A 27,044-nucleotide genomic window follows, 5' to 3' on the forward strand; every position below is an offset into this window, starting at 1 on the left:
GAAAAAGTCAGTTTTGTAGATATGTGGGTTATTAAAAACAGCGGCTCCCTCATCACAACTATCTATCGAAAGGACATAGATAAAAACACTTTATTGCTAGCCACCAGTTGTCATCCCATTCCCTTAAAAAAGGGTCTTCCCATCAGTCAGTTTTTCCGTTTGAGAAGAATTTGTCATTCCACAGAGGACTTCATTGAGAAAGCAGTGGATATGAAACACAGATTTGCGCAGCGAGGGTATCCATCATTGTGGATAAATCACGCATATGAATTGGCTCTCAAAAAGACGCACTCCAAGTTACTGAAGAGCGTTAAAAAACAAAAGAAATATTCTGTGATGTGTACCACTCAGTACTCTGCCCACTCTGTCGCAATAAGGTCTGTCTTTCAAAAACACCGGCATATTCTAAGGTCTGATCCCGAACTTGCCTCCGTGTTCAAAGATCCTCCTCTCTTTGTAAACAAAAGGGGGAGAAATATAAGGGATCATCTGGTCCACGCCAATGTCGGTGATGCCAGGACATCCAGTCAAGCAACGCAAACACGTTTGCATCCCCTCCCCAATGGCAACTACCACTGCGGCAGTTGCGCGCAGTGTAACAACACTATGAAAACAAGCCACTTTTCCCATCCCCACACAGGCAAACTATTTCCCACCAACAGTGTTATCACTTGTGCATCCACACACATGATTTATTTGATCCGCTGTCCTTGTGGTCTTGCTTATGTGGGAGAAACAACTAGGAAACTGAAACAGAGAATGAGCGAACATAATAGTTCTATACGAAGAAATGACTGGGAGTATCCCGTGGCTGTGCATTTTAATGATGCTCACCATGATATTTCATCTCTACGTTTCTGTGGCATTGAACAGGTAAACTTGCCACCTAGGGGAGGGGACCATGACAAACTACTAAAACAGCGTGAGGCTTACTGGATTCACACCCTTCAAACATTGGCTCCCAAGGGTTTGAATGATGAACTGCTTTTGAACATGTTTCTATGATTCTTGAATGTTGTGTTTCTGGATACGTATTAATATGTACATATAGGTATCACCAGGTTCATCTAGTAATGTGACCTACTGATTGTGTCCATTTATATATGTATGCATTTGTACTGCACTTTCTTGAGCCCCCGATGATTAATGTAAAAATCCCCTTTTTTTGGATAATATAAATCTGTTCAGATGCCATGTTTTTCTAGAAATTAGGTGCAGCCATGATTTGTTGGTATCTGTATGACTTTTTTGCTGCTATCATTTATTGTAATTGTGTGTTGTTCAGATTCAGGCATTATGAACTTTGATCATTGTTATTATATGTATATTTTGATGAATGATGTGTCTTTTTGTATCTAATATGTCTGTTTTTAACATAATATAAACATACCCCATCAGCCTACTTATAAAGGGAATCTGCAATATTTGCTGTAGAAATATTTAGAAATATTTATTGATTTGTAACCGATTCTTTATATTATGTATTTCCCTTATAGATATGTGGGGGTTACTTTAGACTGATGTCACACAGAGATTTTTGTTTTTTGCTGTCTCTGTTTGCTGTGTTTTTTAATAACCCAATGATGTTTTTTACCTCTGTATTCTGCACGTGGGAATGGGATTGGTTGCGGAGAAACAACCAGTCCCTATTTAAGATGGCTTCTCATAAACAAAAAACTGTTTGCCTGATGAAGGTCTAGTACCGAAATGTCACAAATAAATTTTATATTGCAAGTTAGACAGTGTGCGGGAGTCCTTTTGCAATTTTTTGGTCTTCTCTCACCAACGTCTTGTTTTAATAGATGTGCGAAGCGATTTCCTTTGCAACTCTAAAATGAAATTAGATCAAATAAATCAATGTATGAGGTTACTGTATGAGGTGTGTGCATATGCCCGTGGTCGTCTGATGGGAGGGGCTTAGAACAGAGAGGGCAGAGCTGCAGGAGGAGGGTGTATCTTTTTTGCCTTTTCTAGATTTCTGCCTACACCAGCTTTGATGAAGTACTACATGAATGAATTCATGCCAGAAGTCAAAACAATTCATCTACCATTACCATAAAGTGTTACCAATAAGGACATGAACCTGAGCGCCCAGCTTAAATATTACGTCTAAGCAGATTCATATCTATCTGGAAAATAACCATGTTATTTCACATGCAATTCATGTTGCCAGGCTTGCCATCCAACTCATGCCTGTATACGAGATGCTGTGTGTTATCATGTCATTGCAACATCAAAGATAAACCCCAAACAGTCTGTGTGTTTTGGTTAAGGCCAGCCTGAACACCAGCCAGTAACAGATGGTGCTGTCATGGTACAAACAACAGGAGTAGAGCTTGGAGAGGAGTTTTCCTTTTCTATACCATCTTTCACTGTGCAGCTCTGTCATTAAAAAAGACCGGCCAAGCAATGTGACTGCTCAAATATACGGTATGTCACTGAGCCTCTGTGCTATATGCATCTGGGTAGATAAAGTGTGATTTTATCCTCATGGATGAATCACATGCAGACAAAACATCTGAAAAAGCTCTCTTTATCTAGTAACCCCTAAAAGCCATAACAGCACTTAGCGTGTGCTTCATTGCTGTAGTGAAGCTTAAAATCAACTGAATTTGCTTTAACAAAGACAGTAGATGTGTGCAAAATGAAACTACTGCCACAAGGTGAGTCATTTTTGTGTAACTATTATTTATTCAGTGTGGTGTAATTATAATAGATATCAGCAATGAGAATCTGTTTTGCTGTGAGTCAAGGAAAGAGAGCATATAGGCTGAATAAATCAAACAGCAAACTGTTTTTTTTTTTTAAGATAGCTCTACAGTGTTTGTTTTTTTTTTTTTTTTTGCTTCTCTTGTGAAAAATAAACACCGACAATATGTGCTGTTTGTGAGTGGGATGAAATGTCCTGTTTGCTGTTTATGAGTGGGATCATTTGCACCGTGCATTATGTACACATATGTATGAGTGGGATAATACTGTATATGCTGTGTGTGAGTGAGATAAACATGAAGACCTCCATCACTTGTTTGTCATCCAGCCTCTGTCTCTGAATGCTCCGTCTCCCTGTCATGATCTCAAAAGCCAAGACAACAAACCAAGGAGGTTTACCTTGAAGTGAAAGGGAAGGAAGTAAACGAACAGACTGAGAGTTTATCGTCATGGGCTCAGTTAACCCCACCGGGCTTCTCTCAAATGTAGGCTGAGACACTACCTGAGGCTCTGCCTTTCATCCCACCCGACTCTCTTCTTCCTGTAGCTCAGCTGCTCTCTCTGTCTCGTGCCTCATGTTCTCTCTCTCACTCGCTCATTTTCACTGTCTTCCTTTGGCTCAATCTGTTTGGGAGTGGGCACAGAGCATTAGCTCTCTTAATTGCCACAGCTAGCCAAGGAAACACACATGCACTGAGGAAACAATGCGCACGCACATAACAGAGAGTGAGTCAAAGAAAACAAGAGAATTAAAAAGTAGAACAAAAAAAAGTCTCAGGGATAAATGATCTGATGGTATTTATAACTCAGAATTAGGGTTGGGTGTTGTTTGAAAATGTTCCATACTCGAGTTCCAGCACCAACAAATAATGCCTTGCTTTGAGAAATGCAAACTTTCCTCTTTTATTTTAAAACAGCCCTGAAACAAACCCTGCCTTCATGGAGGTTATAATATGATGTTTTTGTACAAACTGTTTTTAAGAGGTGCTGATTCAACTTGCACAACCTAATGGTAACTTTGGAGAATGTAGTCTGTGGGGCTGTGGATGTGTATTGCAGAGGTAACATACAGTACAGGCCAAAAGTTTGGACACACCTTCTCATTCAATGCGTTTTCTTTATTTTCATGACTATTTACATTGTAGATTCTCACTGAAGGCATCAAAACTATGAATGAACACATGTGGAGTTATGTACTTCACAAAAAAAGGTGAAATAACTGAAAACATGTTTTATATTCTAGTTTCTTCAAAATAGCCACCCTTTGCTCTGATTACTGCTTTGCACACTCTTGGCATTCTCTCCATGAGCTTCAAGAGGTAGTCACCTGAAATGGTTTCCACTTCACAGGTGTGCCTTATCAGGGTTAATTAGTGGAATTTCTTGCTTTATCAATGGGGTTGGGACCATCAGTTGTGTTGTGCAGAAGTCAGGTTAATACACAGCCGACAGCCCTATTGGACAACTGTTAAAATTCATATTATGGCAAGAGCCAATCAGCTAACTAAAGAAAAACGAGTGGCCATCATTACTTTAAGAAATGAAGGTCAGTCAGTCCGGAAAATTGCAAAAACTTTAAATGTGTCCTCAAGTGGAGTCGCAAAAACCATCAAGCGCTACAACGAAACTGGCACACATGAGGACCGACCCAGGAAAGGAAGACCAAGAGTCACCTCTGCTTCTGAGGATAAGTTCATCCGAGTCACCAGCCTCAGAAATGGCAAGTTAACAGCAGCTCAGATCAGAGACCAGATGAATGCCACACAGAGTTCTAGCAGCAGACCCATCTCTAGAACAACTGTTAAGAGGAGACTGCGCGAATCAGGCCTTCATGGTCAAATAGCTGCTAGGAAACCACTGCTAAGGAGAGGCAACAAGCAGAAGAGATTTGTTTGGGCCAAGAAACACAAGGAATGGACATTAGACCAGTGGAAATCTGTGCTTTGGTCTGATGAGTCCAAATTTGAGATCTTTGGTTCCAACCGCCGTGTCTTTGTGAGACGCAGAAAAGGTGAACGGATGGATTCCACATGCCTGGTTCCCACTGTGAAGCATGGAGGAGGAGGTGTGATGGTGTGGGGGTGTTTTGCTGGTGACACTCTTGGGGATTTATTCAAAATTGAAGGCACACTGAACCAGCATGGCTACCACAGCATCCTGCAGCGACATGCCATCCCATCCGCTTTGCGTTTAGTTGGACGATCATTTATTTTTCAACAGGACAATGACCCCAAACACACCTCCAGGCTGTGTAAGGGCTATTTGACCAAGAAGGAGAGTGATGGAGTGCTGCGGCAGATGACCTGGCCTCCACAGTCACCGGACCTGAACCCAATCGAGATGGTTTGGGGTGAGCTGGACCGCAGAGTGAAGGCAAAGGGGCCAACAAGTGCTAAACACCTCTGGGAACTCCTTCAAGACTGTTGGAAAACCATTTCAGGTGACTACCTCTTGAAGCTCATTGAGAGAATGCCAAGAGTGTGCAAAGCAGTAATCAGAGCAAAGGGTGGCTATTTTGAAGAAACTAGAATATAAAACATGTTTTCAGTTATTTCACCTTTTTTTGTTAAGTACATAACTCCACATGTGTTCATTCATAGTTTTGATGCCTTCAGTGAGAATCTACAATGTAAATAGTCATGAAAATAAAGAAAACGCATTGAATGAGAAGGTGTGTCCAAACTTTTGGCCTGTACTGTATATATGTATGTATACATACATACATACATATATATGTTACCTCTGCAATCAGTTATTGTAGGCTAAATATCAGAAGCATACACACACACACACACACACACACACACACACACACCTAAACAATAACACAGACTCACCCTGGTGCTGAAACAATCAGTCAATTGATTAGTCAAGCAACAGAAAGTGATTGGACAGAAATTGAGAAAGTCAATTAATCACTGAGTCATAAAACATTTGCTGGTTTTAGCATCCAAGCCGTTCTGCCCCCGCCTTTAGAACTCTCTCCACCATGACATTCGCAATATTGACTCCCTTTCCACTTTCAAATCCCGTTTGAAAACATGCCTTTATAAGCTGCATATTCTGTCTGGTTTAATGGTGACACACATATCAAGACTTGCACTGATGATGACTTTAGTTTGATGATTTTATACCTAATATTTATAATTATGATTTTAGTCTAGTCATTTGAACTTATATTTAATATTACAGAATTGTTTGATTTTATGATCTATGGATGCATTGCTGCTGTGTCTTGTAAGGTGTCCTTGAGTGCCCTGAAAGGCGCCTATAAATAAAAATGCATTACTATGATTATTTCAAGTGTGAGTATTTTATATTGTAAATTAAAAACATTTTTTACAAAACACGCAATTGTTAGTTACCTTGGGTCTGAGAAATTGTGATCTATTTGTGATTGCTGTGATCTTTCAATACTTTTTTCTCTGACCAAACAATAATTCACTTTGTCATAAAAAGTTAACCAATTGCTGCCCTACCAGTGTAGTGTATGTAATTACCTCTACACAAGTAGAGTATAGGGATGACACTGGTTTTACAATAAACCAAGGTTTAATTCCTGATAGTTAGTATTAACATTTCAAAATTCCTTCAAAGGCTGCTTGATTAACACACTCTGAAGAAGTCAGGGTAAACACTATGGATGGGCATTTTAAGTAATTTCCATATTCGAGTACTTGCATTAATTAACTGTTGACTTCTCGAGTACTTGCAAAAAAATACAGTAAAATTGAATGTTGGAATAGGAATGTCCAAGTGCAAAAATGTAACAAATAAATCCCTATTTGTGTGCAGCAGCAGTGGCTAACATCCAACACAGGCCCATTAAACAGGCCCAACAAACTCATACTGACACCGATACACCTCGACTCTTCCCTTAATAACCATATGATGCTAACAGTAAGCCGTGTTGGTGTATATGTGTGTGTGTATGTGTGTTTGTACAAGTGGGCCCACAACATCCCAGTAAATACTGTCCAGCATCAACCAAGGTTAGCATGTCTCCCAGACACAGCATGCAACATGGGTCTGTTTTGCTATTCCCCTGTCTACAGAGTGGGCGTGCAGCAGGCAAAGCCAGTGATGCTGTTGGTCCCTGGTCCTCCTCTACAGTGACACAGACACTTTAACATTTTAAAGACAAGCTTTCCTTAATGTTAATGCACATTTGATATGGTTTTCATATGTTTACATAAGGTATTGGTTATGTTGTTATTTTATTGTTTGTGTAAACAGAATGTGCAGCTATTTGTACTGCATTTTACCATTACTGTGATAATACTGATAGCCGTGATAAGTTTGGTCACTATAATTATGATGTGAAATCTTACCATACCATTTCATCCCTGGTGGAATATGATATTAAGTCACATTGCTAATACACACTCATAAACAGGTAAATTCACACACATGAAACAGACGAGAGCAAAGAACAACAATTCTGTGTCACACACAAACATACAGCCTGTAAACAGGCTAAGCTTTTACATGGCAATGGCAAACACACGTCTCATGAGCAAACACCCCTTAAACACACATGGTCTCTATGGTAAACACATACGCTCTGCATGGTGGCTGCCAGTCAGAGCGAGGGAGGCTTTATTCTTGGTCATATACAGAATATCCTGCTGTTCATTCCCTGCACTGGCGGAGCAACGGTGAAGACTCAGACTAATCCCCCTGTGATCAGATGAGATGAAGACAGCTAAAATGAAGCACCACAGGAGATACTAAAGGGTCAGTGCAGATTGTACATTAGGAGGGGGGAGAGGAGAGGAGAGGAGAGGAGAGGAGAGGAGAGGAGAGGAGAGGAGAGGGAATGAGGTTAAGAGGCAAAATTGACTACAGTCACAGGGAAGAGCTGAGGAAAACAAAGCAGAGGGAAATGTAAGCAAGGAGAGGAAAAGATGGAGGACAGATAGGTGACGTTAAGGAGAAGAAATAAAGGAAAAGAGAAAATGAGAGAAAGAGGTGAAGAGGAAGGGAGAAGAGGAGCGAGGATTTGTGCCAAGCAGACAGCACTCCAGCACTGCCCACTGTTGGCTCTCCACTACACAAGCACTCCCTGGACACTGATAATAATACCTTCACTTCATAATGCTATCTCTGGCACACAGACTACTGGCCAAGCACACACATACATTCCAGTGTGTGTGTGTGTGTGTGTGTGTGTGTGTGTGTTTGTGAACGAGTGAGCAATAATCTAAAGCAGACCAAATCCTTGTGCACATGTGCATTACTACAATAAAGCTCAGCAAGGATAGAAATAAATACACATCCAGCAAATCCGTGATCTGCAAGAGCACACACACACACACACACACACACACACACACACACAAGCAAACATATTATCAAACCACAATGTACTTTAGAAGCTCAAATACAAATCATAAAAGTGTGCACAAAATCAAATACATATATATGCATGTAAAGACACACACAAACACACACTCTCACATTCACACACACACCATATTGCTGGAGCTAAATGGAGACAGGGAGACAACTGTGAGACAGCACGATAGCTGGCAGGGACAACGGAAACATCATGGAAAAACACAACAGCCTCCTCCGATGAATCAACACACTCCGACAACAGCAGGGCACCACACCGGTCACAAAGACTGCACGGAGACAGATTGTTGCCGTTTACCTTTTTGTGCGTCGAAACATGTTGCTAGCAGCAGAGGCTGTGTTGGCAGATGATCATGAGAGCAGCTGAGCCTCTCTTTCTCTCTCTCTCACAAACACACACACACACACACACCAAGGCAGTCAAGAGGCGCCGATTACGCTCCACGCCGGCATGTCAGCCTCCTCTGGCCAGTTAAACACACGCGCACACACACAGCAACGTCTCGCCTTGACTCTTTGCATGTGAGTATGCATGCGAGAGTGTATGCAAGAGAGAGGAGAAAATGATTAGAATGATTTGGAAATGTCAGCCATGTCACAGACGGAGAAAACAAGAGGATTAAAGACAGAGAGAGAGAGAGAGAGAGAGGAGGGAAGAAGAGGAGCCGGAGAGAGGGGACAGGCTGCCGAGCATCCCTCTCAGAAGGAGAGAGGATTGTGGGGCTGCTCTCAAGGGTATCGTGCCAAGCCAGGAAGTGTGGAGCGACAGAGCAAGGGAGGAGGGGGGGCAAAGAGAGATCGGAAGAGGCGAGTGAGGGGTCAATGCAGGTATATGAATGAGAGAGAAACAGCGAGAATGCAAGACAGAGAGAGTGGAAGCCAATCAGAGGTGGAGAGACGAGGGAGCAGCGAACGGGAGACTGATGTGAATGACAAGACAGGAAGACAGTGGGAGGGGAGAGCAGTGCAATTTGGTTTTCACATGTGAGTGTGTGCTATTCTGTGTGTCACAGCCTGGCACTGACATCACTGAAACAACAGGCTATTATAGGAAAATGATTATTGACAACAAATCCCATGAAAAGCCAACAATAAATGTTTCCTACTAACAAAGCCTGTTGTAGTTTGTTCCTCTGTGCCACAGACCTCCATTGTTGTCCAAAAGCCATTAAAGGATAAGGCTGGCAAAATTCTATGTTTCTGTTATTGTCAATAAATCCCATGAAAAGACCAAAACCAACAATACTTCAGTCCGTCTCTCAGTGCTATCTGATGTCCCCAAGCTGTATGTGGCTCAAAGCCTCAATCCCATTGGCTCCTACTGAAGATGTAAATCTTCACCCAATCATTCAGTTCTTTTTAAAGGCTTAATAACATGCACTTTTGAGCAAATGCTACTCAAACAGGAGTATTTGTTGGGGGACTACTTTCAGCCACCAAGTCAGTGATCTGGTGAGTATTTACAACATCAAGTTTGTGTACAGTATGTGGGATTCACTTTAAGGTTCTGCATGTTACATTCAGAGCATTAACATAGCAGCAAACCACTGTTTGCTATTTGCAGTGTAAAGACATGGTGGAATAATGGTGTCCAGAGCAAAGAAAAAAGTCACAGCCCATTTGTGTGTGTTGCAATCTGAGCTTCTTTGTGATTTGTTGAGGTAAACCGGTCTGATGGCACGTGTATGTTACAGCATGTGTGGATCCCACTGGCTAGCTAACTGCCCCTGCTCTGCTCTGCACTCATATGGGAGTTACTCAGATAACGGGATGGCGTCACTGCAAAAATAAGCACCCACCTTTCAGTTCCCCCCAGTTAATACTGTTACCTCTGTCAGCACTGCTGCTGTTGTATAGTACTGTTTATGGAGTTAGCTGCAAGCTTCTTGCACCGGAGGGTGCAGCAGGTTGGCTGAACCTGTCGTGCGCAAGACAACGGACAAGGTGTGTGCAAGGAAACACGTCAGCTCTTAGCTTGTAATGTATGTTTTAATATTAAAAACATATAATATATATATAATATATATATATATATATATATATTTTTTTTTTTTTACAGTAGACATGTAGGTTTTTAACTGGGCCTGATCAGTCAGAGCTCTAACCCTCATGTTCTGTCATACACTCAACTTCACATAGAGCCCCTTTAAAATAAACTACTGTGCCCATGTTCATAGTGATGAAGGAACATGCTACCCAACGGCATGAGTGGTCTATGTATTTATGTTTGGACAATGGTGTTAGTCTATGGTACAGATGAATACGTTATATCAGGGTTAAACTGAACAGACATTAGTTGTTTGTAGAATATATTAATTGTTGGTTTTGGTGGATTCATGGGATTTGTTGATAATAAGAAAATACAAAATATCAGACTTATCCTTTAAAAACACACCAATATACCACACTGTTGCCCTGGGTGATATGGCCAGGTGTTTTTACAGGAAAAGACTGGTGTTTTCCTGTAAATTCTCAATAGGACAGCAAATGTGTATTAATCCGCAGCTGAAAATAGACCCCAAAACATGCACTATTACTCGTGTTTAAGTTAAGTTTGCTTAAAACTACAGTGCCCAGCTGTTTTGGGAAATTACTGAGTCCTTTCTTCTATTGAAACTACATATTTGTGATCCATTTTTAAAGATTTACGTCCTCAGTAGGGAATGACTGTGCTTGGGGCTGAGTGCCACAGACACGGTAGGAAATGAGAAAGCATTGACAGATTTATTAATATCAATTGTTTTGGGGTTTTCATGGGGTTTACAACAGCAAGGAGAATATAAAATAACATCAGCATTCTTTACAATGCACACAGAGAACCACATCCACAGACACAGCTCTATTTTTTTCTATGTAAAATGACATATTGGATGAGCTCTGGCACCATCTACTTGTCCTAAATATCACAGGAGCAGCTCTGCAATGCCCGGCCAAGAGAGATGTCATTTCTGTGTGTGTGTGTGTGTGTGTGTGTGTGTGTGTGTGTGTGTGTGTGTGTGTGTGTGCGCGCACGCGCGCACGCCCTCTGTCCCTCCCTCTCTCCCTCTCTTTGAAACAAATCCACCAAATGTTAAAGCTGACGTGGGGTGACAGTTGCACAGTAGTGCTGAGGGGAGTAATTCAATAATGGATGCCGTCTCTAATGTGGGAGTCTGGATGGATAAAATATACATGGGAGAGGAGAGATGGGGGAGGAGGGGGAGGGGAGGGGAGGGAGCAGGAGGGGGAGGGGTGATGGTGATATCACTGAAACTCAGTGGGGGGTGACAGACAGGGATGGGCAGCATGATATCATATAGAAGACATGGTGTGGGTTTTTTTTCCATGTGTAATGTGGGATTTTTTCTCTCTGTGTCCTCTGAAGCACATTTAACCTCCGAGGATTTCAGTATCTGGTAACCTGTTTGTCCTTCAGGTCACTTTATTCCCTTTCTGCAATAAACGCCCCGTCATTACACCCACAGTACAAGACTCCAGCTCCACCCACAGGAGGATGTGTGTAGAAAAATCCAACAGAGGAGGGGGGGCTAAAGGGAGCTGAGAGAGCTGACCGCGAGCCTCCAGCTCCAGTGTCTCTGTCATGCCATGCTGTGACATCTGCCACCCCGTCACACAGAGGTCAGGGGTCAGGGTCAAAACACACCCGATGACAGCAGTCAGGGACACACATGTATGCTGCACACCACATCACTGACACACACACACGCCAAAGCATGTGGCACGAACCGAGTGAGGCAGTAAATTGTAATTACACATGGATAGAGGCGCACATTAAATACCCCGAGCATGTATACGCTAGCATCATCGAGCTATTGTTGCCAGACAGCACCTCTGCAGAGTAACATGCAGACAGAATATTAAACAGACAACAACACACAAATAAAAAATGAAGTTAAAAAAAAACACAGCTTAGTACAGGGAATTAAATCCATGCTTCACATTTACATCTTCATGAACTGCCTGCATCCTCAGTGCTATCAGTGCTGCAATACAGTTTACATGATAAACAGAGATATTAGCTGTCAAAAGATCAGGGGAGCTGGATACAGGCGAAGACATGCACAACAGTCTTTGGGATGATGTTCCTCTCTAGGTCTGCTCTTCATTTATATGTGTCAAACATGATCTCATACTCCGCACAAAACTCAGACCTTCCCAATTAACCCTGTTTGTGTCAGCAAGCTCCCGCCTCATTGATTTATATGTTTAGGCCTTGCCCATCTCTTCATAACTATTTGTCTAATATTTTTTAAATGTTGTCAGGGGCACTTGGGGTGCCGTTTGAATCAACTGCATCATCAGCACTGTTTGGGGTAATACCGAATACAGTGGTCCTGCCAAGAATTAAAGTAGACCTTGTGGCCTTCTGATACTACTTCATAGAGTGGTGCAGGAGTAAGTCTTGAGTTGAGATAGCATTTTAGCGCTCCCAGTTCCCTCGTCTTGAAGTCAATTGGTTTTTCGAATGGGTTTTTTTAAGATGCCTGAAATAAGGTCTGTGGTCAACACAAATTTAAGAGACTATGATGTTATGTTCTACGACATATACATCAGTAATACCCCACTTGTAAAAGCTTTTATGTTTCTTAAAAAGAGGCGGTTGCTAAAATATGGCTAATAAGACTAGAGGACATCTTCATGCCAAACATGGCTTTACAGCCTCACTGTTATGTAGTTTGTTGATAGGTTTGCCACAGAGCTTATTTTCTGCAATAATCTAAAATCCAGTACAAAAATCCCGTAGTCTTTTTGACGAGGGAATCAGGGCGACACTATCCTGTGCATTGGCCTACAAAAAACATCATCCATCCATTGGAAGTCATCTTCTCTTACATCCAATAAAGCTTGGATGAGAGATGTTTGTCATTTAGTAAATCATAAAAGATTAGATATACATTGCATGGGTCTACAGCAAAATGTTTTCAAATATGACAATCCCTCTGTGATCCTATAAAGACACTGCAGTCCCAGATTGTGCCTCAGTGAAGCTGGTTGTTGCTTATTTTTTATTATTTTTCCTGTTAATCTTGCTTCTTTGATTACTCAGTACTAATCTGTGGCATCAAGAGGAACTATTTTGCAATTTCCCAGAAAGGCAGGGGGTTATATTTTTGCCATATACATAAAAAAAACCCAAGTTGAAACAATTTGAGAGACTGTTTATAACAAAGAAAACACCAATACAAAGAGTTTTAAAAGAAAGTTCTGAAACAGAAATATGACAGAATTACATGATTCATATTCTGCTCACACAGAACAAGAGTGGCCAAGTCAAAAGTAGAATGAAAAAATATATATATGGCTGTGGACTAGAGCAATTTCAGAAAAATTTCAAGGATTTCAACACTTGAAATGATGATGGCAAAGTGTAAGCATTTTGTGGAAAATTACACCCCCCTCCATGTTCAAAGGCATTTTCAGACAGCCTTTTGAGCTGACATAAGACACTTTTTCAAATTCTGCCTGATTTGTGAAGTGCTTTTAGCAGCAGAAGCACAAGCCAGCTACGACTTCCCAAACCCAACTTTAAGAATAGATGGTAAAAATTCACAGGTTGTCTCAGGTAAGAGAGGAAATTGTCAAGAAGTAAACAGTAGTTAAGATGTAGCAAAAGACGCTGCCAGAAACAAATGCTTAAAAAAAATAAGTCTGTATTCTTCAGTCATATTTTTGAGTAAAAGGGTGACAAACACGATAAACACAGTGTGCAGGGGAAAGAAGAGTGGTGAGTTTCTTTTCAGCACCATGGACAGAGACTCACATACTTATACAGTACAACAGCATCATTAAAAGACAGACATCAGTTTTTGCTCCATATTTCACATTTTACCTGACATAACTGTTAAGTGTAACAGCTTTTATATGCCTGCACCACAAATTAAGGTACTTTAATCAGTTTTGGGAAACCTCTCAGGATCATTTAATCCCACTCTTTTCTAAATGGCTCAGAACGACTCCAGAGGTTTCTATTCAGTCACTAAAAGTATTCTATCTCTGTGGAGATGCCAAGTGTTTCTCTCTTTTCAGCTGCCTTATAATGTTAATATCTGCCTTTAATGTTGACAGTCTTAGGAACTTCCATTAATCATTTAATTCAAGAGCACAATCAGAGCTGAAATGAGCAACGAGTATATTTTCCTTACTCCTTCTGCTCATAATTATTAGAATTAACTGTACAAAGTATGCTGAATTAAATATCAGCAGGTGCTGTTTACAATGTACCCATTAATGTACAGACAGCTATCATTTGATTACTTTGATGCTTAAAGCTATAGTGCGTAACTTTCTGTCGCCTCCCAGCGGATAATGCGTTATTACAACTAATAAGCCGGCGGCACTTCCATGTACACAGAGTAACACTTGCCTTTGTGGTAGGATCCACTTCTGAGCTGTGTCTCGGCCGCTTCTCCACCATGTTGCTTTCTCTTTCTACCTGCGCTCTACCTCTCCACTCTTCCTCCCCCTCCCTTCTTGTTGTGAAGAAGCATTTTCTGTGTGCCAGCGCGGGAATGTCGCCGGTCGACACACATACTAAAAATGATATATATTGAAAAATACCGCAAGATGTTAGAAGAGCCAATCGGCTTAATCAGCATTGTGTCATCTCCTCTAGTAGTGGCTTGGGTGAAACGGACATTTACGGACCTGTAGAAGTTACGCACTATAGCTTTAAGATAAAACACTATGACTCTCAGGCAAGTTCTGCAGACATGAGGTGCATCCTCTTTCCATGATTTCTAAACTATTCGCGATGGACATTGAAAGGAAAATAATGATAACCTTGGACAGTGTAAAACAGTAAGTTAACACACAAAATGTGCACAAGCTACAACAATGGTAGAGAATTTTCTACTCTACTGACAATGTTAAAGGTGATTTAACAAGTACATGTCGGGGTATCCTACTGGCTCACTGTTTTTGTTGCTCTCCACTATCTGACGCTTTAAAGCAGCCGTTCTCAAACTTGTTTCAGTAATGCATCCCCTATGAACAACAACCCTGTAAGTGAAAAACACTGAAATGCAACATTTCAAATGTTTAGAATTCATTACTAAATTCAAGGCAAACCAATTTTTTGTCATCATGCAATAACACTAACACTACATTTTGACATAAATTTACATTTCTTTAAAGAATCTCACATATATCTTGCAGTACTCCAAAGTACCCCTAGGGGTACACATGAAACACAGCTTTAAAGGATAGGTTCACATTTTTAAGGTTAGGGTTGGTCCCAAAACAATACTCCCATGGCCAAATGTACATAAAGAGGTTTATTTTTTTTTACTGCTGTAATTGTTTCCCGTAGTCATATCAGTCTCAAAGAGATCCCCTTTTAAAGCAATTTCAATGGAAATGACAAAAGACAAAACTCTTTACTCTGTAAAAGTTCAACAAAAGCTAAAATGAAGCTTCAGCACACGTTGGACAAATCAAGAGGATATCTTCCAAAGTTTCAGTCTTTGTAGGACCAGATTTGTCGACCCTTTGCTTTAGTTCATCAACCAAACACTGTGAATGGAAGTACTAAGTGGGAATTTGGTACTGAAAAGACTGTGTTGGGAGGAAATTCATTTTAGACTGCTGAAGCCTTTCAACAAACTTTAGAAGTCATTTTCCCACAGTACAAGAGCTGTGAGTTTTGTCACTGTCACTTACATTGAAATCACTCAAAGGAGGGATCTCTTTGATGCTGGTGTGGACAAGAGGGACAAATTCAGAATCTAATTATCTTTTCAATGTTCATACCAGGCATGTGATTACTGTATTATGATACCTTTGATAAAGTATTAATGTTGTAAAATAGCAGATAACATGTCAGTCATTCACTAACTGCACTTAACATTTTGTTGGCTTAACTCATTTGTGTTACACACCATGTGCTGCTCTATTCTCCCTACTCAACCTCTTCGCCTTCCCACAACCACGCAGGGCATTGAGGTCACAGCACGGCTCTCCTGCTGCTGAACTTTCATTGCACAGCTCACTGGTGCAACAGATTGGGCCGACAGAGACGCTCTGAGAGTGAAAGGACTCACGCAGAGCTGGAACATGCTGCAGTCTGAAGGCAAAATACCATCATTTCACCACGACATCCTTTAACAAAGCTGGAAAGGCTCCAGGCACTAAAGGATGCTTTTCCTGCCTGGTTTGTCTTTTAGCTCAGAAAACATGAACCCATGCAATGTAGAGAGGCAGTAAAACTATACATAATGTGCTCTGATCTATTAAGTTATTGCACTGTTGAGTCCTTTTTGTGTAGAAAAATCCCCAAATGTTGATATTGTCTCAGTTTTCCAGAAAATTAATCACATTCTCACACCTTCCCTCTCTGGAAAACAACCAAATTTTTTAAAAAATTCCATGGAAACCCAAAGACTAACACAACAAAATCTCACAGTATCTCAACAACATACACACAGAGAAACAAACGTGCATAAATGTGAACTTACCTGCTACTTTTTCGCGGCAGAGGTAGATCCTTCTGGTGAGAAAGAGAAAGCAGGATAGAGAAAGAAAAGAGGGGGAGAGCAGATAAATTAGCCTGATTAGATCAGTTTTACACATCATGCAATCTGTTACTGCACAACACATTGTTTACAGAAGTGTAAAAAAGATTACAATGCACCTCGATTGTGCTATAGAAATACAATTAAGCATAATAATGAGGCTGAGTTCAAAACAAACAAATTAAACCTATTATACTGACATGTCTGAGCAGTACTTGATGAAGAACAAGGAATTCAGTGAAACAAAATTTTTTCTTATCTATTTAATTTAAATGTGTTTTCTATTTTCATCTCCTTATATATTTCACTGCTGTTGTTTTTATGCTTTCTTATGAAGCACTTTGTTGTTATTGTATGGACAGGCTGTGTATTAATCAAATTCATTCAAGGTCAAACCTTAGAGTAATACACCCCCCACGTCTGTTTGTACTCGGCATAAATGGATTTCTTGAGTTATTATAAAATAAATTTTTTAATAAGTGACACGTACCCACATGCAAAAAAGGCAAACACTACAGGAATGTCAGAAAAAAATAAACCTAAAAAAAATCTATCTTTTCCTTTAACGCTCTTGTGACCATTGTAATTCATCTTGGGAACCCCAGCCTTAAAGGTCCAGCATGTAGGATTTAGGAGCATCTATTGGCAGAAATGCTATATAATATTCATAACTTTGGTTTTTTTTAGTTTCTAAAAATAAGAATTATTGTGCTTTTGTAATCTTACAATGAGCCGTTTATATCTACATACGGATCGAGTCCTTTTCCAGAGAGTCCATCATGTTGTTTTACAGCAGCCCAGAATGGACAAATCAAACATTGGCTCATAATAGGGCCATTCGCATTTTCGTGTCTTTCACCTAAACGCTTAGCACAGGGGTAAAGTTTCAGCTCTGTAACCTTACTGCTAGATGGCATAAAAGCCTACACACTAGAGCAGTGGTTCCCAACCCTTTTCCTTAAGGGACCCTTTCCTTATCATTAAGTAAACTGACGACTCCTGATCTCCACTCCTCGCTAGACTAATTTATACAATGTGAAATGCCATAGGCTTGTGCAAAAAACATAAGCATGTTGTAATTGTTTGGAAAACATGCTTAGTATAAGACAGTTGTTTTGTCGGTGAACCTGTGAGTTGTAATGGAGTCAAATTATGTGCCGTTACCTTTGTTAAATGTTGCTGTTGTCCCTGGTTTCATATGAGAAAAGGAAATCTCTGCAAGCCGCTAGGCTAATCTTTACAATGTAAAATGCCATAGGCTTGTGCTAATAATGTTAGCATGTTGTATTTGTGGGGAAAATGTGTCCAGATAAAGACAAGTGTTTGTCTGTAAATGCTGCGAGTTAAAAAGAAGCCAATTTGGGTACTTGTGTTTGAAATTGTGGCTATAAAGCTGTGTTTAATATGTGTTTTGAGTCAACTAAACTTTACAGCACTTCACATAAACCCTGTCGCCAACCAGTGTTTTGGAGGTGTAACTGCAGAGTGACACAGATGCCACTGCACAAGTATAAATGCTCACAAAGGCGTAGGCAATGTGCGTAAGCTACGGCATAAGGTCTGCCGCACAAGTATAAATCCTGCTTTAATGACATATTATATGGCTATTCCATAATATATTCAGTGAAAACAATAACATAATGCCTACCTACAGGAAGATTGAGTAAAAGGAGCAATTCGGATGAATTTTGAGCAGATGGTTCCTGTGAATACTGCATCAGAGATGAGTTTTCCTTTTATCTGAAAAAAACTTTTAATAGAATTCTCTGTATTATGTGTATTTTTTTTCTCATTTTTTAACGATCATACATACTCAAGAAGCTTTTTTTTTTTTTTTTTAAATGTGGTGTTTTCTGTGATTATAGCTTGTGTTCGGGTCATCACCGTGCCCTTTTCCTGTGAGATCTTGAATATCTTGAATAGTAATTTAAATTTTAAAAATAACAATTTAATTTAGTTTTCTTCCCAGACATGAATGAAATGCTGGAATGTAGGACTACTGTATTATTTATTTATTTATTTATTTAAGTTTTCTTACACCCCTTAAAGTTGAGAGGGACCCTGCTCAAAGTTTAGGGGACCCCTAGTGGGGGTCAGGACCCCCAGGTTGGGAACCAGTGCACTAGACCTTAGACTTCTCCTAATTATTTTCATTTGTGGCAACTGATTACATTTAAACCCTAAAGACTGTCTTGTGTCAACAAGTTGTCACCAAGTTAATTATCTTTTGGTACCAACTAAATTATCCTGCATTCACAAGACTTGTGGGACTTTTGGGGTTTTGTACAATTCTGATATTGATAATTGATAATAAATCTGATAATTGTTGCTAAACCGTCAAACCTTGCCATATCTATCTACAAAAGAGCCAAGAGCATGTTGGACCACATTCGGTCATGCTGAATAGTAAAGCAGTCAAGACACCTGTCCTTTTAAATGGCATTATGCCAAGTATCAATTCATCTCCTCATCATAGACGTGACACTGAGGTTAATTCTTTTGCTGTGAAATCATTTGCCACTTTGCTTGGAGCCCACTAATAATCATGCATATTAGAGTTTAACTTTTGCACCATCATTAGCATATAGTGGCATCCCACACAGAAAGCAGGACTCTGCAAAAACACTGTGGTTTAGAAAATATAAAACTGTGTTTCAAATACTATAGTCAACCTTTCTGGTAATAAAATTGTTCAGACAGTCGTGTAGGATGGGATTCATCAATAGCCAGTTTTATGATTTCTCTGTTAATGTCTCATGTAAGTGGAAAGGAGTTTGAAAACCGATACCTCTTAAGTGCTCAGAGACTTCAGAGCTTCAGGAACCACCAGGTTGAGTGGAGCCAAAGTCAATTTAAAACATGTTGCTGCTATATTTATGACATTGGGACACGACAGCAAGGGCTCTGATGTGATTAGGATCTGCTGGGAGGAATCTGTTTGGTGCTTGTTGCCCATCTATTCCCAATTTGATTCCATTTAACACTCGGCTAAGGTAAGATCAGGTTACCGTCAATTTCTATTGTCAGCCTGTCCTGCGCTGCTTATCAGGCTATTTTCTGCAGCCCAGTGGCTCCGCTAAAAAGATACTATCATTTATCTTTTTTCACTCAGGGAAGGCTTAATGACACTGAGCCATGTCTGTGAAATGAAAGGAATCCAAGTGACAAAACACACCAGGGTCAGAGGCTGAAAATAAACACAAACCTCAGAGAAAAATAAGAGACTGTAACTTGTTTTCCAGAGGAGAATTTCATCCTGTTAGATAAGGGCAATCCTGAAATCTCTGTCTCTCTCTCACACACACACAGTCTATCTCTTTGTCTTTGCATAAGTAAACAAGCATTAGGAAACCCAACCAAAGCTGAACTGATGAAACATGACTTGACAGCTGGAGCTCTCATCTCCAAACAATCTCAAAACAAGCTAAACTCGCCCGATTTACTTTCCAGCACTGTGACACAGTAATACTTGCACTTAATTAAAAGTCAAGAAAAAAACTATTAAGGGCCAACAACACATTTTAATAAGTAAGAACCCGTTTTCCAAAGGCATGTTGATGAAATCATAATTCTAATCATCCCTCAATTAAACAAGTGCAGTGTAAGTGCAGCAGTAATAGAGTAATCACATGAGTAAAGGACTAATGAAACTTGGCAAACACACTGGTTTGCACAGACGAGTATATTAAAGTGGAAACAGATACTTTCGACCAATTAAAACACACCTATGTGATGGGGCTGGCAGCATTTCCCAGTTTAGAGGAGAGTGATTAGTTTTTTTCTCAATGGGAGTGACATCACCCATCATAGTGAGCTCTTTCTGGGACAGCTAATGAGTTACATCATCAAGAGGAAGTGAGCTTGGCCAGGGTGATTCATAGAGAGCCCCGCAGGAGTCTTAAATGTGTGTGTGTGTGTGTGTGTGTGTGTGTGTGTGTGTGTGTGTGTGTGTGTATGGGGTGATAGGGTGGCTAATGGATAAAACCCCAACACCTGCTCCCTCTCACTGTCTCTGTCCAACAGACTTGCTGTTGCCATGTTACTGGTTACTCCGGCATTTCTTTGACCAACAATCTCTCAGTTTCAAGTGACCATGACCACCTGTGATACCTCTCAGTAATATCCACTTTGCTTCAGGTATAGTCAAAGACAATACCTAGATATCCACATCACTACATCAACAATATTTTAAGACAGTATACAGTTACTTGGTAAATGAGTGATCAGAATGCAACAAGAGTGCAGAGGACAGTTTACATTTTTATATAAGCAACTTGTCAATGTAATCCAAATATAGCAGCCAAATCTCTAGGAAGATATTATGTTTTACTATAACACTGAAAGCAATCTTCTCATGGTTGAAACAGCTGTTCATTTCAGATAAAAAGGGAGATTAATTCCTGTATTTTTCCCAGAGTGTTATTGATATCATGCCAGGAAGAAACTGTAATGCACAACTAGGTACAAAGCAAAACTAGAATTACCACCAGGCAGTTATATGTCTCCACAAACCAGTCAAGTTGCAGTTATAGTTTACATCCATGTCTGTCCAGATTCATATGTAGCCAAAACAGTTGACAATGCTTCAAGTATGGATGTTTTTGCAAAGAAGCTACATATTCAGTTACATCTTTAACCCAACAGCACAGGAAATCTATACAGTCAGCACAGTTTCAAGATGGACACCCAAGATTAGCGTCACCAACTCAGTATCTGACCAAATGTCTCCCCTTCTGTTCCTGAGATATGGTGTTGAAAAATGGACAGAAAAAATGTTTTTTTGCAGAACATTATGATGTCACAGTGAAGCTGACCTTTGAACTTTTGCATATAAAATGTCATCACATCATTATTTTATCCTACTAGATATTGTGTGAAATTTTGTCATAGTGTCTGAATTCTTGAGTTATGGCCAAAAACATGTTTTTTAGGGTCAAAGTGACTTTTGACCACCAACATCTAATCAGTTCATTGTAGAGTCCAGATGGATGTTTGTGCCAAATTTGGTGTTCTTGAGATATTGTGTTCACAAGAATAAGACGGAAGGACAACCCAAAAACATAATACCTCTGGCCACAGTTGTCCCTGGAGGCATACAATAAAGAGCATTCCTCAATTCCAAATCTTAAATAGTTTCATGCAGATTCTGCGCTATGAAATAGGGTTGCCCAAGTCTCATCTCTCACAAGAGGCCAATTTTGGGCTTCCATTAATCAGTAAAGAGAATGATCTTGCAATAAATCCTTGAGCACATCCCTCATGAAGCAAATTGATGTTTTATTTATTACTCACTGGTGCCAACTGTTTGACAGTTTTTCAAATGTTGGTGACTTTTATACCTCAGAGTACGGCTACAATCCTAAAATAAACTGTGTAATCACATTTATATTTTATCTGACTCACTTTTTATTCCACATTTAATTATTTATATTCATACACTTCTACTTTATCTAAAGAAGGTTTTGCAGTTGGTGGCATATAAAAAGCCAGATAAGTGAAGCTGGTGATATTAGTATTGCTGAATTATATACTGTAGGAAGGTCACTTGGTAGCCATGTAACAGTAACTGCAGGCCTGGATGATCATTACATGGGATTGTTCACCATTAAAATCCATTTCCTGTCTTCCTGATTACACAACTGTCACAACGTGTCCTCACTCTTCAACCACATACACAAATAAAACCACATAGCGCTAACAACACACAGCATCAATAACCGCCTGTGGGAAAATAGGTGGAAACGGTAGAAAGGTGCGATTATGCCTCAACCAGCTACCTACCCCTCAACACACACCCAAATAAACAAACAGTTTACTGAAAGTGCCCTGGAAGTCTGACATTTCTGCTGTTTCACTGAAGGTTAAAAAAAATCAAGAGTAAGAAAATGTTCTTATGTGACAAAATTGCACTATGAGGGTGCAAAAAGCGATTATTTTATCCTTAAGTGGCATAAATTAAGTGGTTTTGCAGACATGATGAAGCATGGAAGGACTCACAGATGTCTGCACATACAATTATATACAACCTCTGTGCTTCAAGTAACTGCAATTTATTCACACTCTCATTCAACTGCGACATTTTATTGTGAAAGGGCCACTCAAGGAGGAGAGGGTGTCCTATGGTTTTTCCTTTTTTTTCCTTTTGGTTTATATTTACCCGAGGACAAACTGAAGGCCAACTGGAAACCAAAGAAAAGAAAAATGTTAATATGCTGCTGCTCTGGGCAGAGCCATGAGGCTTCTGTTCTGTTTCTACTGCCAAAACTGACAGCAGATTGCGAGGCAAATGTCACACTGTGTATTCTTCAGTTTCATAGATTTACGTAAAAGCTTTGAGATCACTGGTCATTATGACTAGGTCTAAAGTAATGTCTAATTGAACAACTCTAAGGCTATTTTACTTTCTTATTACACTGGATCTAGTTTAAAACTTTCATGAGTGCAATTTTTGCCTTACTCCGCCCATTTTTGTCTGTTTTGGGGATTAAGTTGGACTCGAGTTTTGTGCTTTATAGGCATCTGGCATGATAATTCAAGCCCAGTTAAAGTAGCTCAAATATTTGAAGTGATTCCCAAATATATTCTGGCCCAGATCTGTTGCTTTGATGTACACTTTGCTCTCTCAGTACAAAACCTACCCTCTCTGAATAATACTGACATCAGAAGGACGTGGTGAGGCAGAACAAAGCGGTGGGCATGGCAATGAGTGACAGGACTTGGCACAGAGAGCTGGATCTTCTGCAGTGATCACACTCTTATCCCTTGTGCTTAGCATATTGGAAATGGGCACACTGCCCAGAACAAAATATTGGACAAATTATGCTAGTGTGTGTGTGTGTGTGTGTGTGTGTGTATTTAAACATACTCCTACAACAGAGAGGGGTGACACACATCGTATGACTTGCGTTTGTTTGTGTGTGAGTGTATGGGTTAAGTGTAAGTACGCTCCACACACACCTACAACTGCTTAGGACATTGGGGTCATCTTCATGAGGCAAAATCGGGACCCGATCCAACAAAGTCCACTATAGAGTGCCCCAGGAATGAGTCCTAAAACCTGGAAGTGAGTTAGCATTTTACCACTCCCAGTTACCTCGTCTTTAAGTCAATGGATTTTTGACTGGGTTTTTGGTTGGATGTCTGAAATAAGGTCTGGGGTAAACACGAGCTTAAGAGACTTTCATGTTTTGTTCTACAACATAAAATGTGTCAGTAAATACCTCACTCGAGAATTTTTTGAAGTTTTTATTCATCTTAAGAAAGACTGTTAACAAGACTGTAACAAGAGGCTAAATGAGACTACAGAATGTCATCATGCATCAAGCACGTTAAATCATGCGACAGTGGTGTTGTTCATTCATAGCCTAATGTTTGCTTTTTACTTCTGGCCATTGCATTTAGGCTTAAGTATAAAAGTGGTGTTCATTTGTAAAGATTATCTTCCTGAACAAAACATGAAGACATCAAAAATGTTTGTTGGCCACGTAGCTTATTTTTTTGCAATAATCCAAAATCTAATGGATTTTTTTTTTTTTTCAATTTTGAGGATTATTTCACATATGTAGAGCACGAAAGAGATAAGGGAAAACAGAAAAAAGAAAATACATCAATACATACATAAATCATAAACAAACAGAAGCATTAGCAATATCAAATAAAATAAGTGCTAATAATAAACTGATAATAAATTAAGACATTTAAAAAAGAAAACAAAAGCTAATTTCTTTATACATTATTTCATAAGATGTAGTTAATCAAACTCATAAATTCAAATTTAAGTTAGACGATACATTATATAACTACTAGGTTTACTATAAGCACACACAGATATCAACATACATGATCTCACCCATGAATGTATGTGTACCCAAACATGGACACATAGTTACCTACATATTTATGTGAATGATAAAACAAGAAAGCACTTCTATGCTATCAATCTCAATACTTCAGCTGTCATATAATCAAAGATCATTGGGAACATTGTCTTTTATATATCTCAAACATTTTTCCCATCTCTCTTCAAAAATATGCACTTGATTTCTAACTCTGACAGTAAGTTTTTCCATTTTGTACATGTCCCAGTGATTTTCCCAATGGAAAAATCTGATAGGCTTTTTGACAAGGGAATCAGGGCAATGCTAACTTTCATGTCAGCTTACAGAAAAATGTCATCCTTGGAGCACTCTATTCTGTGATTGATTTAAATGTTTTGGCTCTGTACAGTAAATAGGATCTAGTAATGTGCAAGTAAGGTCTGTGTGAAGGGGGGATGTAAGTGGCCAAGAACATATGCTAAACTGTATTGTAATGTTATTTATTTACTCTATAATGACACTGACAACCCCCAAGCCGAATGTCACACCCTCAAAATGGTTTTCCCATTGTGCCATGTGGAGCTGCCAGGATGAGAGAATGAAAGTAAGGAGGGAGGTGAGAAATGGGGAGACGTGGACAGAAAGATGGTTGGATGACGGAGGTGATCAAGGTGAAGGAGAACTAAGTGATAAATAAATTAAGGGAAAGGTTATTGTGGACGTGAGGGAGACAATCAAGAAAGACGGAGAAAGCAAGAAGACTTTGTGGCTTAAGGATGATGGCAGGATGAATCAATCAGGGTACAAGTGACTGCAGGGGGCCGTGAAAAAAGCCGAGTCCTTCCAAGAAGAACAACATCAGCTATTGTTTCAGCAAGTGCACCCAAAAAAACATTGAAGGACAACATCCTCTAGAGGCCATCATAATCATGACAGAAGCAAAGGAGGAATCAGATGACATTGTTATTGAGTGACGAGTGATTACAATTTTTTTTTCAGTGGCCACTTGTGGTATTGCAGCAAAAAAATCCCCTGTGGCCCAACAAGCATTGTAGCTATACACCACCAGTATAAAGAAGACATCTGTAAAACTGCTGACAAGAAACCTCCAACTGCAAACAAGGTCAGTTATGACTCTTTCTATGTTTTGTTTTGGATCCATGCACATTTTATATCTGTAAAACTTTCCTCGTGCCATGAAAAGCTATTTAAAAATCCTGGATGCCATTACAATGTAAAGTCTACTGTGGAATTGCGAGCAGGGGCAGCAGGAATGACACTACTGCGCATATTCCGTGGGCCGCATACCCGTAAGGTAGAAACTTTTTTTGGTGTACCTGCCAGGCGAGCAACTCTATTACACTGAACAGGTGCCATCTTAGCTTTTGGTAACTAATTAAAAAATCAGCAAAAAATGCCACAAAAAAAAGAGATACATTAAAGAACATTTAGAAACAGTGTCCCCTCTACATTGTTTGTCCGCCAGAATGTACTGACACGTTTAGTTTTCAGTTGTATAATGTCTGTCTTGATAAATATCTTCACAATTCTTTAAAAAATAAACTTAAGAGATACATAATTTTGATTATATAGTCCATTTTTAACTCAAAAATGTCAAAAGTATTGTTTCTGGTCTTTTCACTGTCAGGTTCAGAGAAGTTGATAACAGATGCTTCAGATGAGACTTTTAGTTTTATATCATTTTTCATTTGGTTTGTTTTGTCAAATATTGCCTATTTTAAAATCAGAATTTTGTCAGTTTTAACCAGGAAAAGTTTCTCTTTGTGTTAAGACATCAAATGATGCATTTGACAGGTCTGGTGGTTTTCTGTTAAATTTATGAACGAGAAAGACGTGATTGAAACCAGTTGTTTTCAGTACTGAGCAAACTGAATGATACTCTGCTGAACCCACCTAGTTTTAGCCCAAATTCTTTTCATTAATGAACAAGTGATCTGTGTGAAGAACAAACATGCTATACACCCCCACACACACAATCCTCTCTCTTCCTCCCTCCTCTCTCTCTCCAGAGTGAAAGTAGATCCAGGCAGTAAAGGGATCCAGATATTGTAATAGCCACTTAAATGGGGTCTACTGTAGCCCACAGCTGCTGCCTGCCTCAGGTCTATGTCCCCACCCCCACACCCCCCCTTCTCCTCCTGGCGGCCTCAGGACGTTTCAGCCCGTCCTGCTTCTGCTGGTGGTTGGTCTTCCTCCCTGAGGGCACACAGGGCTGTTAGGCCACCATTAGTCCTGCTAATGGGCCTGACAACTGCGCCACATCCTCAGCATTTAGACCTCCTCTGTCTGAGATATGGATATCGACCACTTCAATGGAAATGGAGAGTAGGGGCAAGGGGTGGGAGTCGATTTGATATGTACATATAGGCATGAACGTTATGCACAAACACACACACACACACAAGATGCCTGGCGTAGCCACAGTACAGTCAACAGAATGGATGGACACACACACACACACACACACACACACACACATTAACATGCACTCAGACTAAAATCAAAAGTTTGACTCACCAGTAATCTCCTTGTAAGTGAATATGTGTTTTATGTGTCTGTGGGCTGCTGTTAGTTGGATACAAAGTCCATCTTGGCTCAGTGTGTGTGTGTTTCTGTCTTGTTGTGTCTC

General features: G+C 39.9%; 1 protein-coding gene across 4 annotated transcripts in view; it reads right to left on the minus strand.

The window, feature by feature from the left end:
- The window catches only part of mast1a (microtubule associated serine/threonine kinase 1a), a 98,368-nt gene that overhangs the window by 67,604 nt on the left and 3,720 nt on the right, over positions 1–27,044 (minus strand). The window contains exon 2 of one of the 4 annotated variants that reach the window (XM_049572587.1): positions 16,521–16,549. The exons of 1 other annotated variant lie outside the window; for it this stretch is intronic. In XM_049572587.1, the coding sequence (XP_049428544.1) occupies positions 16,521–16,549 (29 nt within the window). Of the gene's footprint in view, positions 1–8,365; positions 9,025–16,520; positions 16,553–27,044 lie in introns of those variants that run through there. 2 more of the 4 variants (XM_049572586.1, XM_049572589.1) reach the window with 2 other exon arrangements.

Source organism: Epinephelus fuscoguttatus, linkage group LG3 (assembly GCF_011397635.1).
Source record: "Epinephelus fuscoguttatus linkage group LG3, E.fuscoguttatus.final_Chr_v1".
In the NCBI taxonomy this organism is placed as follows: Eukaryota; Metazoa; Chordata; class Actinopteri; order Perciformes; family Serranidae; genus Epinephelus; species Epinephelus fuscoguttatus.